The following is a 16,989-nucleotide window of genomic DNA, read 5'->3' as shown; positions in this document are numbered from 1 at the left end:
ATGACACTGCCTGCTGCCTCCGGGTCTGCCTCACTGTGAAATCTGCAAGCAGTATGCTGTGTTCGGAAGGTACAAAGACCAAGGCAAATAACCCTTGACAGAAAACAAACTTGTAATAGAGTGAAGGCGTGTTGGTTTCACAATTCACCTTGGGACTCACTCCCTACAGCTGCTCCAAATCCACTGCAGTCAATGTCTTTTTTTTAACCGTGATGTCAGCCAGCTGTGGGTTTGGGCCCATATGAGTGATAACGCTGTCAAGAATCCTTTTTTTCTTTAACACTTAAAAAAAAAAATCCATGTCACTGTCCTTCTAGCCACTCACACTCCGTGTATCACACTCCTGACTCAACAGGGGTGACACAAACTTTCCACGACACAGAGACCGTCATCCTGTGATCTCAAGGAAAGCGTGGCTCTTTCCAGCTGCTGTAGGAAAGTTCTCCTGGCATTTCACTGGAGAGAGGATTTTCAGTCTCTGCCTCCTGACTGAACCTCCCAGCCCTGATGGTTTGAGTTGGCTGTTTGCCTGACAGCAGTGCAAGCCTCTTGGAAGTGGAGGGAATCTCTGTGTGCACCCTGCAGGAAATGTGGAGCCATTTAAAGTGAAAGGAACGACAGAAATGAGACACCAATGTTGCTGTTGTGAGAGCTGGGCAAACTCGCTGTATTTGCTTTCCAGCCCTTGGAGGAGTCAGGGGTTCAAAAGGTTACATGGGTGAAGGTGTTGCTGTGTTTGGGGAAACCAGATGAAAGAAGTCAGGAGACAGATGATCTCACAGGAGGAAAGATGAGCGTGATGAAAGAGACGGGGAGGGAAGTACCTGCTCCCGGGTAACTAGTGATAGGATGAAAGGAAATGGCCTCAAGTTGAACCAGGAGAGGTTCAGGTTGGATATATATTAGGAAATGTCTTCTCAGAATGAGTGGAGAGGCAGTGGCACAGCTGCCCAGGGAGGTGGTGCAGTCAGCATCCCTGCAGGTGTTCAAGAAAGATGTGGATGTGGCACTGAAGGACATAGTGAGCATGGTGGGAATGTGTTTACTTGATAATCTCTTTTCCAAATCTCTTTATGATTCTGATTCCATGTTTCTAAGTGCATCTCCCCATAAACATGGACCCTCCACCACATCCTTCTTCAGCAGAGCCCAGGGGCATGTGGAATAAGATGGAGGAGGGGCTGTGGAGCCTGGTGATGAGCAGAGGAAGAGCGCAATGCCTGAAGCAGGCGCATTCAAGAAATAGAGCACAGTGAGCCCTGAACACCCACACAACTTGGGAGATGTGAACTGGAGCTGCCTGGCCCTCCCTGACACCACCACCTGGGGAGTCCATCTGAAAGGGCTGAGTGCTCTGTGGTAGTCTTTTATACACCTCCACCTAATTGGGGTTAATCGGCACCATGCTTTGGCAAATACAAAGGCCGAATAGGTTGGAGGGGAGTGTTTGAGCCTCTTCTCGTTTTCATGCCATGGAGTCAGCAGAGAGCTGTGAAGCTGCCCATGATCAGGTCTGGCAGAAAAATGCCTTGTCACTGAGGCATGGAGTTGAGGAACAAGTCCCCAGGATAGGTTAGTTCATTTCTTCCTTCTAAATGAACTTTGCCCTCTGGCAACCCTCCTGAACCCATCTTCCAAGCAACTGTTACTGTTTTGGGACCCCTGCGCCTCAGAGAGGAGGTGGGTTACAGGCATCTCATGCAACATCTTGTAAACATAAAGGAGAGGCTGTTGCCACCAGAAGTGCATCTGAGGGTGGAAGGAGAGTCAGCCACACGGCGGGCTCAGCCACTGATGGTGAGTGCTCATTGCACTGAGGAGCTGCAGTCGGGGCTATGCAGGCCTTTTGGATCTCCCAGTGCAAGGATTGCCAAGCAGACATTTGCTCCTTTGCCCTCCCTCAGTCAAGGATGGGTCTGACTGCTTTGAAGATTGGAGTTGATCTCCAAACCAATCCCTGCTCCTCTAAGAAAGCCACTACAGAGGAGACAGCACATAGCAGCAATGGAGTCTTGGGAACCTTCCAGCTCCGGAGCAGGAAACAGAAGGGGGCCCCAGAGCTGATAAGTTGTGTGAAAAAGGGCAGAACAAAAACTTGTCTGTGGCCAGGGCCCAACACAGTGACAAAACATTGCAGGCAGTGCCAAGATGCAGAGCCAGCTGCCAGCAGCACTCAAGGTGCTCCAGCTCCTGCTGTTTGTGCCAGACCTGTGCCAGCCCACCTGCCACCAGGCAGTAGTTAAACCTCCCTGCCTGGCACCTGTGCAGCAGGCTCAGGTTGTTTCCAGCTAGGCTTTCACCTCCCTCCTAAGGTGGAGCATGCCCTTACCACAGTCAGCCAAAACTTCTGTATGCAGTGGGGTGGCTGAGCGGGTGTCACAAAATCCCTGGTGGGCTGCAGGGCAGCTTCTTAGTCAGGGGCACACGGGAGTGTTGAGTCAAAGGTGTGTGGGGCTGGGGCGAGCAAGCGAGATAGAAATACCTTGTGGATGGGACACTGTGTTGAACTCTCACAGAGGCCAGCTGACATGACGTCCTCTGATGCTCTAAGCTCAGGAGTGCTCCAAGCTGCACCCTCTGACTGGTGCCCAGTCCTCTGTGACATAGCCCATGTCACCTTCACAATGGTCGTTCTATCCAAGCACACCTACTGTGGCCTCAAGGTGATGAAATGAAGAACATCCATGAGGGGGTCTGGCCCTCTGCTGAAGGAACCAGCATGGCCTCAGCATGTCGGTAGAACCATCACACCCTCCATTTCAGTCACTCCGTCTAAACCAGTCCTCATCAGAAATCCCTTCTGAAGGCTTTAGGAACCTGGTACTGTGGGCTGTACATTCCAACAGCATAGAACCCTTAGAGCAGAAAATCATAGGGGAGAAGGTAATACCAAGCCTTGCAGCTCTTATGCTGGACATCATGAAACCTCAGTTGCTCTGCCTGGCAGAGAACAATGCTGTGCCTCTGCCTTTGGTGTAGCAGTGGCTATGCAGTCCCAAGCAACGGATGCTAACTCTATACTTGAAACAGGTAGAAAATGCTGCCATGTTGGCCTCTGCATGGGGAAAACTGCTGGAAGGAACTTGCACTGAGATCCTCTTTGTTTCTGTACTGTGGAGGGAAGGGCTGTGTCTGGCCTCATTCATGCCGCTCCATGACCTCCAAAGACCACGTCTCCAAAGTTAGATGAGAAATGTGTACAGGCCCGCTGTACTTTGTTAGCCTAAAATTTGTACTGTCTTTGCTGCCATTTTGTAATTTTAGCCCCTGAAGCTTTCCTTTAGCATCATAGAATGACCTGGGTTGAAAAAGACCACAATGATCATCCAGTTTCAACTCCCTGCTGTGTGCAGGGTCACCAACCAGCAGACCAGGCTGCCCAGAGCCACATCCAGCCTGGCCTTGAATGCCTCCAGGGATGGGGCATCCACAGCCTCCTTGGGCAACCTGTTCAGTGTGTCACCACCTCTGTGTGAAAAACTTCCTCCTAATATCTAACCTAAACCTCCCCTGCCTCTGCTTAAAACCATTCCCCCTTGTCCTATCACTATCCCCCCCCTTGTAAATAGTCATTTCCCCTCCTGTTTATATGCTCCCTTTGAGTACTGGAAGGCCACATTAACCAGTGGTTGCCCTATGCTGGGCTCCAGAGCAGTTTTCTTTCAGGATCTCAGAATCAGGACTTGACAAACAACAGAGCAGGGAACCCAAGATGGACCCAAGGTGGACTGGTGGCATCCACCCTCCATCCTACTTGTAGATATTCATACCTCAGCTCAACAACGCCAATCTGACCACACACTGATGCAGGTGTGCATTAAATCAATAGCCAAACCTCCAGTTGTCCCTTCTCCCCTACATGTTTTATTAAGAGTCCCACTCCTAGAGGTGTTGAATGCTGAAACACCAGGGAAGGAAGAACAGGTTCCTTCTTTATTTTTGACAGCATCAGACAGCAAGGCACATTTTGCAATTTCTTTGTAATAGGATTCCAAAGAAGTCTCGGGGACTAACCAAAAAGTTCAAGCAGGTGTAACATGTGGATGGAGCAAGCGTCATTTCTGCCTCATTGCTCCATCATCAGCATTGGCAGCAAGACAACCCCCTTCTTCCTTCCTCCCTTTAGTACAGCTCACCTCCCAGTTCCCAGCCAGGATCACCTCAGCCACAACTGTATCAATTCCACTGTTGGCATGGGTAGACTTAGACAGATTGAGGACTTTTTTCCCCTCTGTACATAATCTTCAAGTAAGGGTTCCACATTAGATTATCTAAGACAAATTACACCGTTCCACTTCCAGCTTCTTACTTTCTACCTCCCTAACTTTTTTGTACTCTCAGAGCTGCTCACAAGTCTACAGTGTACAGGAGATAAGTGATTGAGCTTTAAAACAAGAAAAAAAGCCAGGAAAGATGACAACATATTGTGGAGTCAATATGTGGAGTTTTAAACACAGATCCTTTCAGTGCTGTGGCTTACTGCAACTCTTTGTAGAGGCAGATGTGTACCCAACAGAACCAGCAGTTCAGAAATACGATCAAGAACCAGATCCTTCACATGGCTTAAGCACAATGCCAGAAGTAATGTGAAGTTAAAGACCTCAAGATGCTGACTGTCCCTGTGCAAAAGGTCACACCTCCCACTGAGCTCTCAGCAGCAAACCATACAAGCACTAACACTTATATCAAAATATATGGCAAATAGCTGGAAATTCAGAGTGGAACAGCACAACCCACTCCAGCTCAAAGCTCAGACAAGAAGTGTCTCACAGCAGTAATGCTTTACTCAAAGCATCATGACAAGGCTAGCAATTTTGCCCTAATTGAAATATTGGGAGTATGACTTCTTCCACATTCTCAGTCTACTCAGAGGAAGAAACATTTAGAGCTTGGGATAGACAGCTCTGAGAGCAGAACAAACCTAGGAGAGGGAAATGGAAAGCTTTACAAGATAGGTAGGGCATGAAGCCGGTAATGAGTCTAATTCCACTGAGATACAAAGCCTGTAGCAGTGGGGCAAGCAGCGTGCTAGTACATGCTCAGACCAGTGAGTGCATGCAACGTGCCCCATTCTAAATCCAGCAAGCAGATCAGAGCCAGAGCAGATACTTAGCCTCCAGGATTTTGCATTTGATGCTAGAGATAGAGAGCAGAAGTTCCTTCCAGAAAACAGCCAAGATACACAGTTACAAAGACCAGAAAGGTTCCTGTGCTTAAGGTATTGACATGCAATTGGTTGCAAGAGTTTGTCCTGTTAGGCAGCGAGCTACAGCATGGAAGCTTCACATGCTGTCTCCAGCTATAAAAACGGGAAGCCAAGGGCTAAAAGCATGTAGTGTTAGCACCACACCCCTGAACCAGTTTATGCCTTGAGGAAAAACATCTGCCTACAACAATATGGGGGCATCCTCTTATAATCCATCTTTATTCATAAAAATCCATGTATAAAATCTTCTGTTTCCTTTTACAAAAGCAAAGGCAGATGAGCCTACTCAATCTCTAACCTCCATGGACTGATGGTCTGACACTTCCCCCCCCACCCTGTTCCTCCCCCTTGCTTTCTCCTCCAGTCCATGTTTCTTCATGCTTCCTTCAGTTTCAGGTCCAATTCTGCACTTGCAAAGATGAAGTACACACACACAGAGGAGATGGAGAGGTGGTGTGGGCTGTGCGTGGAATGCTCTACAGGCGCTTTTTAGTAGTAGGTCTCTCTTTCCACCCAACCTAAAAGGAAATGTAAGGAGGAGTTAGTCTTAAGGCTGACAGAGATTAAGTTCATAACAGCTACTTTCAGGCTCTGAAAACTTGCACTGTAATCCTGTGCTAGAAAGGGACCTGGTCATATAACAGAAACTGTTTCCAGATCATTCATGTGATGCAGCTTTCAAATCTTGTTCTGACTTTCTAAAACCACCCAAGCATTGGTCTTCCCACTTAGTTCAGTGTATTGATACTTCCATATACTCAAGGAAGAGACAGGGAAGGACAGAGTCCTGAATTTCAACCAACCACATCTCATGTTGGAAACATGGCTAGCAAGCCTCCACAGTGGAAAGAGCTGCCTTGCAGCCCACTGCAGAATAAGCAGCTCAAGCTGGGCAAAGAATGGAAAACAGCAGTACACTCTTACACGGTGCTTAGTACCAGGGGGTCCCTGAGAAGAAGAGGTGGGGAAAGAAACAAACCAACAACACATGCTTACCACCAGGGTTGCGTCTGATTATGAGCTTTCTGATTTCATCATAGAGGAATATGAGGAGGGAGTACGGGAAGGCACAGAACCACCAGGTTGGCCTGTTTGGAAGAAGAAACAGTGAAAACACAGACAATGGAGATGCTTTTTGTCTAGCGGAGCTATGAAACGATGGTACTGAAGAATGTAGATCTTGAAGGCAGGCAAGCATCAGCTTGCCAGCATCCCCATTCCCACAAGACTGTGGCTCAGTGAGAACCCTCCAGGCCAAGAATTACCACCTTCTTGCTGCAATAGGTTGATCCACTTTTGGATATTCATTCCAAGACAAAGTGGGTCGCAGCATCTTTGTTCATCTCTGTACCAGCACCTCCCCACCTACATTTCCTCTCAGTACAAGTAACCTTTGTACCCATGGCCTTGCTCAAATTGCACTGGTTTCCCTTATGACTTTAAGTCATAAGTGTTATCATCCATTATTTAAGTGTTATCATCCAGCTGCCGCAGGCACTGGGCAGATGCCTGCTTTCTTGTTAGGAAATGCTAACACTTCGAACTCCAAACAACGCTTCTGAATGGAACACAAAACATACCAGGAGTTTTTGCCATCAGGATTTCACGATAGTTAAGTGACAGGACTGTTCAAAGTTTGTTCAAGACTAAACCCTGCCATGAAGTTTTGCAATGCTGGTTGGGCAACAGTCAAGATGCTGGCACTCTCTCAACCATTAGGAAAGTTACTACGCATCAACAGATCCATCTGCACTCATGGGGTAGCCTGTTTCAGAAGACTTTGTGCAAATTCTTTGGAAGGCACAAAATGTCATGACCATTTAGTAAAGAAGAGATACTTGGCTTATGTTTTCTAGCCAATTGAATTGCTTTCTTTGGAGGTGCAGTCCCTCACCCCTTAGAATACTACCATATAAGTACAAGAGCAGCTGCACCACAATACTAATGTAGAGGTTATGTGCTAGTTATTAAGGGAGAGTTTGCAGTTCAGTGCCCCGTAAGTATTCCACAGGCAGTAAAGGAAAGCAAATCTCTAGGGTGTCACACTGTGACAGAAGTTTACTCATTCCCTCTAGCCCAAGTTCTTCTGTGTTAAGAGTTGGTTTCATGTTCTATAAACCAGTAAGTACTCTTAGTCATTTCCCCACTTAACACTATTGTTCCGTGCTGCAGCCTGTTGCACAAGCAGCAAGATACAACTTACTTGAGAGGGTACATCCTTAGAGCAACATCCATCCCAGGGCAGTAGGACAGAAAAGCAGCTAGAGCAGTCTCCTCAAAGAGACCAAATATTAGGATCTTGTTCCTAGGAGAAGCAGGAAAGCAGTCAGGGACAAAATATTCTTGAGAATAGCATGCTAAAGCTATTACCATATGGTTACCATATGGTAGTGAAGGGAGACAGGCATTCTGGTCTAAGCCAGTAGTTCACTAGATGGGAACCATCAGGTGATCCAACCTGACGGCTCAGCTATCTGAAGGGTCTGTTATGACTCAAGAGAGCCTATTGCACAATAGTACCAGCTGTCAGTTGTCTTCATCAAAAGTTCAGAAAGCAGCTGGGATTCACCAGATAAAGACTTCAGCTGCTTTGCCACCACAAAAAATTGCTGTGCTGGAATATCCCCCCCCGCCACTGTCACTTGAGGTGAGCTAGCTTCCCACTAACAACACTTCATTTTAGCTCAGCCTGGCAGACTGCAGCAGATCACACAACAGATACTCAATTCCACTTTCATCCATTATCAAGGCACAAAACTGCTCAAGACTTATATACCAAGATGTCCAGTCACCGCTGGGATGAAGAATTAGAATACCATGCCCTGAAGACCCACTCTAAATCCTCCAGATAGCCCTACTTACTTCATTCCCTGCTGGAAAACAGAGTTCCTTCGGGTCTTACAAATAATCAAGTCTGCCCACTGCACAACCACAATACTGACAAAGAAGGCTGTATGGCAAGTGAATTCCACAATTTTCCTCTGTTCGAAGGTCTGAAAAAAAAAAGTAAAAAAAAAAAACAAAAAAACCAAGAGCAATTTGTTTAGACATGGTGCCTTTACTCTGGTGTGAACACAGAGTCCAGCAGACATCAGTTTTCTGGCTGCTGGGCTCTGAACTGTGCCTCCAAACATACCCATTGCTGTCCGTAGCTGTCTTCAACATCATTGATCCATCGGTCATCCCACTGAAGTCTAATTCCTACAAGCCCAGAAGGCCAGAACCCGTTCTCTGCCATAATTACAAAATAGGTGAAGAAACCTCCAAGGGCCTGGATCATACCTGAACAGATAAAAAGTGGAATAAAACTGATGAACCAACTGCTCAGTGCAACTGTAACAGAAAGCAGTTTGTTGGAGACCTCAACCACTTTCTGAAGTTCAGCCTCAAGTGACAGTCATAGAAGTAGTTCACAGTAACATCAAACTCAACTGCAACTCTTTTATTGAGCACTTTTTGCTCCCAACTGTGTACAGAGTTACTTCTGTTCTGCTCTGTGCTGCGAAGGATAGCAGATAAAACTCCCTTTGTATTCTCATTTAGCCTCACCCAAACCAACCTTTGCAAACAACAGTCAAGAAGGTTCCCAAGGTCTGCTGCAATTAAGCATGAGCTCCTATCCTGCAAACTGGGCATGTCTCTATAGTCGCTTTTAATCAAGGCTCCTAATGCTGTGTGTTTAGGGATATGCTGGAGAGAATCCTTTACTTCTAATTAAACTAACAATGAGATCTATGTTCTTGCTAAACAAGTCTGAACCAGAGGAGAGCTGGTTGTCAGCCAGCTCCTTTACAGCGCTACGCAATTAAATAAAATTACTGTGAAAGCAATTCAATGGATCACACTGCACAAGCTACCGCTATGTGCTGTGGGGGCAGAATCAGAGCAAGATCTCAACAGCCTGAGGTCCTGGTTTATGCAGCCCAAACCTCAACCCTACCAAAATAAGCAGAACAGTCACTGACTCAGGAGGGCGCATAACCCTTGCTACCACTAAGCCCAGGTCAGTGCCAGAGAAAACAGACCAGCTTACCAATCTGCCCATAGGCCATGCTGATCAGCCTTTCATTCACCAGCTTGTCTGTTTTGGGATTTCTCGGCTGCCTCTTCATGATGTCACTCTCTGCTTGCTCATACGCCAAGGAGATAGCGGGGACCTTTGGAGATGGCATAAGACTGTTGTTAGAACCACTTCTGCTTGACACTGTACATAGCCATCCCTGCTTCACGTTTTTTTTGCCTGAGAAAGAGTACTGCCACAAACCCCTAGGGTTTAGGTGAGAACCTCCCCACTCTTCCACCCTCCCCATTCTATCCTTACAGACAAGGAAAGGATGCTCAAATGTGATGAGCCAGTAAGTATTCAGTTGTCATGTATAATATAATATCATGTGTTATAATCTGAGCAATAGAGAAGACTGCATATTAAAATTTTCCTTCTACTTTTTTTTTTTTTAAAGGGTACTAAAAACCCACATTTCTTTTTGAGAAAAAGAAAAAGAAAAAGGCATTCACCATGTCAGTGCCCAAGTCAATGCAGAGGATGGTGACTGTTCCCAGTGGGAGGGGTATGTTTGCAATGATGAAGATCAGGAAAGGCGTGATTTCAGGAATGTTACTGGTCAGGGTGTAAGCAATGGATTTCTTCAGGTTATCAAAGATCAGGCGCCCTGAGGCAAAGACAAACATAACCCTTGCTTAGCAGAAGTAGATCACAGGCAGCTTCAGTGCTAAAAACAAGAATTAAAATGCTACTGCAATAAACTGAAGAGTTCTTATGCGCTTAAGGGTGCTCTACAAGGCAGCAAAGCCTGTGCACATCAAGCATGTCATCACCTATATGAGCTACTATTTTCTGGTAAATATGACAATCCTTGTACGCAAGGTTCACTGCATACAACAGTATGATACTAAGTCTTGCTTGCTGGAGATCAAGCAAGAGCTCTGAAGGCACCCCCTCTTCTGCTCCTCTTTAAGAGTTATTACTAGTGAAAGGAAAACATGTCAGATCCTTGCCAGAGATGACTGCAAAGCCATAGTGACAAGTCAGAGCAACAAAGTAGCTACTGTCACCTAATTGCTTCCCACTGGAAGCTATCCTGGAATGTAGTGCTGGCTCCAGGGAAAGGGCGACAATTTAAAGAAGGGAAGTTCCTCTCCCTCCTTCAAAACACTTGTCATGGAGGCAAGATTCAGTAGAGACAAACCCTGCAGGAATTTCTATTTCAGAAGGAATCAGTAACATTGCCGACGTGCCCCACAAGCTTTTAGACACAACTGCAGTTATGAACTCACCTTCTTCAACCCCAGTGACAATAGAGGCAAAGTTATCATCCAACAGAATCATGTCAGCTGCCTGCTTGGAGACATCCGAGCCAGCAATACCCATAGCAACACCAATGTCTGCTTTCTTCAGGGCTGGGGAATCATTCACACCATCACCTGTGACTGCTACAATGGCACCCTAGTCACAAAGAGAAGGCGGCAAAGATTGGAAGCCTTTATATAACATCTGGGGGTAGAGGAAGTTTGTCTTCCAGGAAATGAAGCGTACAGAACATTTCACTGTTATGAAGAGACAGCCGTTTCTCTTTGTCCTCATGCCACACTTTTTAGGTTCTTAAATCAGGCTCATCAGAAAACCAGAAGGCAACACTGTCTGGCAATTTATTTGTGTATCTAGAGATTTTTCTGATAAAGTCCTTGGTCTCCTGTCTCTTACCTGGCGCTGACAGCCTTCCACAATTATAAGCTTCTGCTGAGGAGATGTCCTGGCAAAGACAATTTCTGTATGGTGAAGCAGAATGTCATCCAGTTGCTCACTAGTCATGTCTTTTAAATCAGAGCCATGAACAACACATGCCTTAGCATCCCTGCAATCAAAAGGCAAGATGATGTTTTACGTCAAACTAAACTTCCTCATTAGTTGTGCTCGTCCCAAAAAGCTATGGCTTTTCAGTGCTCTGAGTAAAGATCAAATCCCTGCTGTGTCCAACTAAGCACCAGTCCAGGTAGCCTCCACATGGAAGTCTGATGCTCCAAGTTTAATGACACGTGGGCAACACAAGGCAGAAGACAATAAGGCAGTATCGAACAACAGACAAAACCCCATATGCAATTTAATTATTTCTGTGGGTTTATTTTTTTGGTTTTTTGCTTCTGTTTTGTTTTAAAGCATCAAGGCATGCACGGGTTCTCCCCTGTTCCCTCTTAGTATCCCTGCAAGAAAGGAATCCAGGGCACAGGCAACTGTCTTCTGCAGGCATCTTTTTTCCAACAGACTGATCTACGTTTGGCTCTTCAGGGAGGTCATGCTATGCCAGTACAGTCTATTTTACTCTCCTCAGCAACAAAAGCAGATGTTATATTTAGACTGGTTTGGCACCCTGTACAGTGGAACAAAATACCACCTCTAGTCCCAGTATACCATCTCTTATTGGTCAAGAGGACTGTCACGCAGCCAGTGACGTCAGGCAGTTTAGACAGGGAAATTACTTCCCCATCTTTACAGACTGCTGTTGATATGCTCAGTCACACAGCCTAGCAATCACCAGCCTGCATTGCCAGGCTGTGAAGTTACCTTCAATAAAAGGGAGAAGTCAGCCACAATACTTATCTTCCCTCAGCATCCCACAGGTTGTCTCTGTTCACAGTTTAAAAGCTACATGGCACTCCTCCAGCCCAAACACAGGCTGGGTCAAGCTAAGCAACAGAGACAGACCAGCCTTCCTAAAACAGCCCTCTTACACCAAAGCACGCTTTCTTAGGCCACCTCAGTTCTGCATTAGGCCATGACAGCAAGCTTTAACCCCTAAGAACTCCATTTTCACACTTATCCTTCTTGTTGCTGGTCAGTAGCTACTATTCCTCCAGCCAGCCCAAGTCCTGCTCTGTTTGCCCACCTGCAGTCAGACCCAGCACAGCCTGAGAGCAAGGGCATGGAGTCATCAAGTTCACATGCAGTGTTTTAACTCTTCTCTCAACAGTTTAAAAGAGTTAAGCCAACTTTACTTTTTGTAGTCACTATGCAAACTATATCGGCTAATAAATAAGTTATTTCTTCCTGCCAGAATTTTCTCCACGAACTTTTAGGTTATTTTACTAAAGAACCTTGGTTAAGTGTTTGTTTGGGAGGGACAAAAGACAACCTCTACTAGAAAAATTGAAATCACAGGAATGAACGCATTGTTTCATGTCTGCAGCCTCACTGCTCAAAATAGCCCCCAGATAGCCATCTGTCTTCCCCCATGCCTCTATCTAGCTATTCCTTTCTGCCCAGCACACAGAGCTTGTACTCTCCATCCAGTCACAGAGTTCTTTCCCCCAACTTGGGGACAGATCATAGGCAGCTACAGCACTGAAAAAGGAAGAAACTGATGGAGTTTTCCATGTAGGGCATACTCCCAACTACTTCCCAGGCGTAAGAGAGACATACATTCAAGACATCATTGTGCATTCTTCGCATAACTCATGTAATGTTGAAGAACCACAACATGCTCAGCTAGCAGAAGTCAAGCTCTTTGTGTCTGAGGAGGGATGCTAAGAGATTACCCGAGGCAAGGAGATAGGCAAACACTTAATCCTTTGAATAGCTTTAGCTTTCCCCATCAGTACCTCGGGTTGACCTGGCTGACAGGAATGTTGAGTCGAGCAGCAATATCTTCCACTGTTTCATTGCCTTCAGAGATGATACCAACACCCTTGGCAATGGCTTTGGCTGTGATCGGATGGTCTCCAGTAACCATGATAACCTGGAACACAGACTGCTGTGAAAGCCTTGCCTAGAGCAGCACTGCTCAACAGACAAAATTCTTTCAGGATGAAGAAAGCATGCAGCTTCTGTTCCATAAGCGAGCCTTGGCACACAGCAAGCCTGAAATACAGGCGCACGTTACTGTGTTATCTATTTAAGAGAGACAGATAATCCCAAGTCAACCCAGTTCATTTTCCAATTCATGCTTTTTGCTCCTTCATCTTAACACTGTGGTATGTACAGAACACACCTGAGCCAAATCACACACTCTGGGACACCAGAGCACTGGCAGACACCACCCTCCAAGTTTGGAATCTAGCTTCTTTTTTTTTTAAAAAAAAAAAATTAATAATATACAACCACTTAAATTTAACTTGGCAGTGAAGCCTGAAGTAGCACTAGTTAGAACTTGACCAATAATTCCCTTCATCCATATTACAGCCTCTTAAAGATTATGGAAAGCCCTTCGTATCCACAGATTTAAAGCAAAGCACTTGTCACAGCCCAAGAAGCAGCTACCTTAATCCCAGCACTCCTGCATTTGCCAACAGCATCCGGCACAGCAGCACGAGGAGGATCAATCATAGACATCAATCCTACAAAGCAGAGTTTTTCTACAGGAAAGTTTACTTCATCTGTGTCAAACTGGAAGCCTTCAGGGAACTGGTCATCAGGCAGAGCCAAGTGACAGAATCCTGCAACACATCAAAACCCATGTTTATTCTGTTCCTACCTATTAGGAAGCAGATAGAGTGAACACTTATTGCTTCCACGAACAGCTGAGCAACAACAACAGGACAGTGCCAGAGGTTTAGCCAGGGCTACTGAGACAGCAGTCATGCTTATATTCTGATAACTAATAGCTGTTGCTAGGTACCCAGACAAAGCACGGTTCACATGCAGTGGAGCAAGTCCAATATCATATAACCCCATGGAGATTGAAGGTCCTAAGTATTTTACTTCATTTTGAACCAGGCAACCCAGCTGCTAGGCAAGACAAGACCCTGCAGGCTGCTTTTTAGATTACAGGCAAGAGGCAGGGTTGCTCCTAAACAAATTGCTGAAATGACCTTTCTCAACACTATGGTTACACTGCAGGAATGAAGTACAATGCTCCACCTAGTCAATGGTGACTGCACAGGAGTGCAAGGAACAAGTCTTTTTATGATTAAAGCTGTTTTTCCTTACCCAGTACTCTCTCCCCAAGTCCCCCCAACTCAAGGTAGGCATTCTGAAAAGAATCTTTCATTTCCTCATCCAAGGGTTGCACTTTCCCATGAATAAGAATGCTGTCGCAGCGATCCAAGATCCTCTCTGGAGCTCCCTTCATCACCAGCAAGTAACGAGATTCTGATGGATTTGCATTCTTGTGGATAGACAGCTAGGACAGAAAAAAAGAAAATTTTTAGACATGTACTGCAAATGCCACGAGTAATCACCATTACTTAATGCCTTGGAACTACAGTAGATCAAGGCTGTGACTTTTTGCTCTTCCTTTCATCCAGTCACACTTTACGGAATTGTGCAAAGTAAGGTACATCTACATTGTATTTAACAATACCATGTAAGATGTAAGAAATGCCTTTAGAATCTTAGTTTCACCTGTAAGATTGCTTCCCTGTAGGTCACTGATACTCCCAGATCAGTGTTCTTTCATTCTCTGTGCATTACTGCTGCACAGGTGGGAAACATGTCTGATCTTCCAACAGCTGACACCTTAGTGCCAAAGCAGCTCCAGAAGCTCTTACACTGGAGCTAGGCGTGTTTCACCAGTTTAATAGACTAGAGCAGCCTACAAGCAGTAACAGCTAGATAAGATTCTGATATAAGATTCTGATAGTAAGATTTTTGAAGTGATCTGCACACAAACTTGTTTAAGCACTTCACAAAGTGTCTCCCTCAAGAGAGGACATGCTTACCTGGTACTTATTGGTAGAGTTAAACGGTATTTCCACCACTTTGGGATATCTTTCTCTCATCTCTTTGACAGAACCACAGCACAACTCAATGCATTTCAGGAGTGCAGATTCAGAGGCATCTCCTGCTACTGCTCGCTGAGGAAAAAGAGAGTTATTAAAAGGTGTGTTCCTGTGAACTCACCACAGAAGGCACAACATATCAATAATATATACTTTTAAAGAACATTCATCTCAGCCCAGTCCCAGCTTCTATACAGGAGAACAAGCAGATAATAGAAACTGCCTAGGAAAGCTTTCTGGTCTTCCCTCTTCTGATTGAAGTATCTGATCCTGCTCAAGCTGTAGTTACTAGTAGATGGCTAGACAAAGTGTCTTTCTTTCTAGTTTCATTTCCTCCATGCATTGCAAATCTCCTAAAGTGTCAGGCCTCAGAAGAGATCAAGTGTGGCAGAAGCCTCTAGTTTGAAGTTCCTTGTGACTTGTGAAATTTAATCTCACTACCATTAATGCAAAAATGGGGGCAGGGGGGAAGAGAGGGGAAGAACAGGGCAATTGTTTCTTTCAGGAACTTACCTTAAGAATTGGTACATTTTCCTGGTTGGCCTGAAACACAGCACGGTTGCAGAGACCTGCAACTCTGGACAAAGCAGTCCAAGTAGCTGAACTCTTGTCAAAGGAAGCACCTGAAAGCAGAGGAAGAGTGTGATCAACCAAAATAAGCTACAAATTCAACACTCTAGAAGAGTAACAGCAAAAGCGTTTATCACAGAAACAGGAGATTCAACCAGAGCCCATTAGCACACTACAGCTACTTCATTTCCTCATCTCTATCTTAAGGAAGGGATACTAGATCCCCCCTTCAGGTTGTCTCATTTTATTAGTCACCCAGGAACTAGATGGAACAGCCCCCGCAGGAACAATTTAAGTACAGATGCTGCTTTTCCCAAGCCTCTTGAATTAGGTTCAAGAGAGATGAACAGTTAACTGATAAGTAAACGTATTTTCCATGAAGAGAAGCCTTCTATGTTTACTTCTACTGCAGCCAAGCCAACCATTTCCAAGCCAAAACTGAATGCTTCCAAATAACACTTTATTTTTAGCTTATTACTTAGCACTAATGTTGAAGACTAAAATCAACAAAATCAGCTTTAAGTAGTTTGGACAGGAACAATGTTTTGAGGCGACTGGTGGAGGGGGACAGGGAGCAGCAGTACCACTGCAAGAAGGTAAGGCCAGCAATGTGTTGCAAGCACAACCTTTCAAAGGTAGATGACAGCTAGGAGACTAATTAATTTGGTTGTACTAATCATAGTTTGGGAGAGACAAGTACCTCTTAACTTTACAGCATGCTGAGATTTCAAGTTCTTTACCAAGAAGTTCCTTCAAGAGACTGGTAAGCCTTAGAACCACTTAATTCATTACTACTATAATCATGATATTCTAGGAAAGCCTTTGGTCAAGGGTAGCTGTTTACCTCAACATGGGAAGCTTCAGCCCACATCCCTGATAATGACTTGAGACTGGACAACACCTCTCCTGTGCACCCTTTCAAAGACTGCCTGCATCACTGAAGAGAAGTACATTTTGGCAGAAGTAATTCAGTACTGTGAAGTACAGAATAGCAAGCCTGCTCCGTATGTAGAAATAAGTGGTCAGCCCCTTATCGTAGAATGGCTTGGATTGGAAGGGACCTTTTAAGCCCCTCCTGTTCCAATCCCCTGTAATTGGCAAGGTTGCCACCAATAAGATCAGGCTGCCCCCAGGGCCCCATCCCAACCTGGCTCTGAACACCTCCAGGAACTGGGGATAAAGATCTGCTGGCAGCAGTGGGATTCAAGCCCACACACCCAAAGGGACTGGATCCTTAATCCAGCACTTCAGATAGCTCAGCCATGCTACCATTTTTTTTTTTTTCCTCCTTTTTACTTCTGTAGTCAGTTAAGGATTAAACCATACGCATTTAGCCTTCTGGCTTGTTTGGGTCACACTAAATGAAGAGGAATTGTCTTGGGCCACATCCATAGTACAGTTAATGTACCAAAAAGTGTACAGTTAAAGTAACAAAGTTCTGATTTCTCATTAAAACAACAACAACAACAACAAAAAAAAAA

At 45.3% G+C, this 16,989-nt stretch overlaps 1 protein-coding gene across 1 annotated transcript in view; it reads right to left on the bottom strand.

The window, feature by feature from the left end:
• Nucleotides 1-3,919: 3,919 nt before the first annotated feature.
• Nucleotides 3,920-16,989, bottom strand: part of ATP1A1 (ATPase Na+/K+ transporting subunit alpha 1) — a 24,830-nt gene continuing 11,760 nt past the window's right edge. The window contains exons 10-23 of the mRNA XM_042868590.1: nucleotides 15,452-15,561; nucleotides 14,879-15,013; nucleotides 14,148-14,340; nucleotides 13,479-13,654; nucleotides 12,821-12,957; nucleotides 10,929-11,079; nucleotides 10,502-10,670; nucleotides 9,722-9,876; nucleotides 9,240-9,363; nucleotides 8,343-8,488; nucleotides 8,069-8,199; nucleotides 7,410-7,511; nucleotides 6,203-6,294; nucleotides 3,920-5,724 (exon numbers count right to left, since the gene is read on the bottom strand). Of these exons, the coding sequence (XP_042724524.1) occupies nucleotides 5,696-5,724; nucleotides 6,203-6,294; nucleotides 7,410-7,511; nucleotides 8,069-8,199; nucleotides 8,343-8,488; nucleotides 9,240-9,363; nucleotides 9,722-9,876; nucleotides 10,502-10,670; nucleotides 10,929-11,079; nucleotides 12,821-12,957; nucleotides 13,479-13,654; nucleotides 14,148-14,340; nucleotides 14,879-15,013; nucleotides 15,452-15,561 (1,850 nt within the window). The 3' untranslated portion in view covers nucleotides 3,920-5,695. The remainder of the gene's footprint in view (nucleotides 5,725-6,202; nucleotides 6,295-7,409; nucleotides 7,512-8,068; nucleotides 8,200-8,342; nucleotides 8,489-9,239; nucleotides 9,364-9,721; nucleotides 9,877-10,501; nucleotides 10,671-10,928; nucleotides 11,080-12,820; nucleotides 12,958-13,478; nucleotides 13,655-14,147; nucleotides 14,341-14,878; nucleotides 15,014-15,451; nucleotides 15,562-16,989) is intronic.

This window comes from Lagopus leucura, unplaced genomic scaffold (assembly GCF_019238085.1).
Source record: "Lagopus leucura isolate 7727_CA_CO unplaced genomic scaffold, USGS_WTPT01 Super-Scaffold_100001, whole genome shotgun sequence".
NCBI lineage: Eukaryota > Metazoa > Chordata > Aves > Galliformes > Phasianidae > Lagopus > Lagopus leucura.
This window is presented reverse-complemented; position numbering and strand designations above follow the sequence as displayed.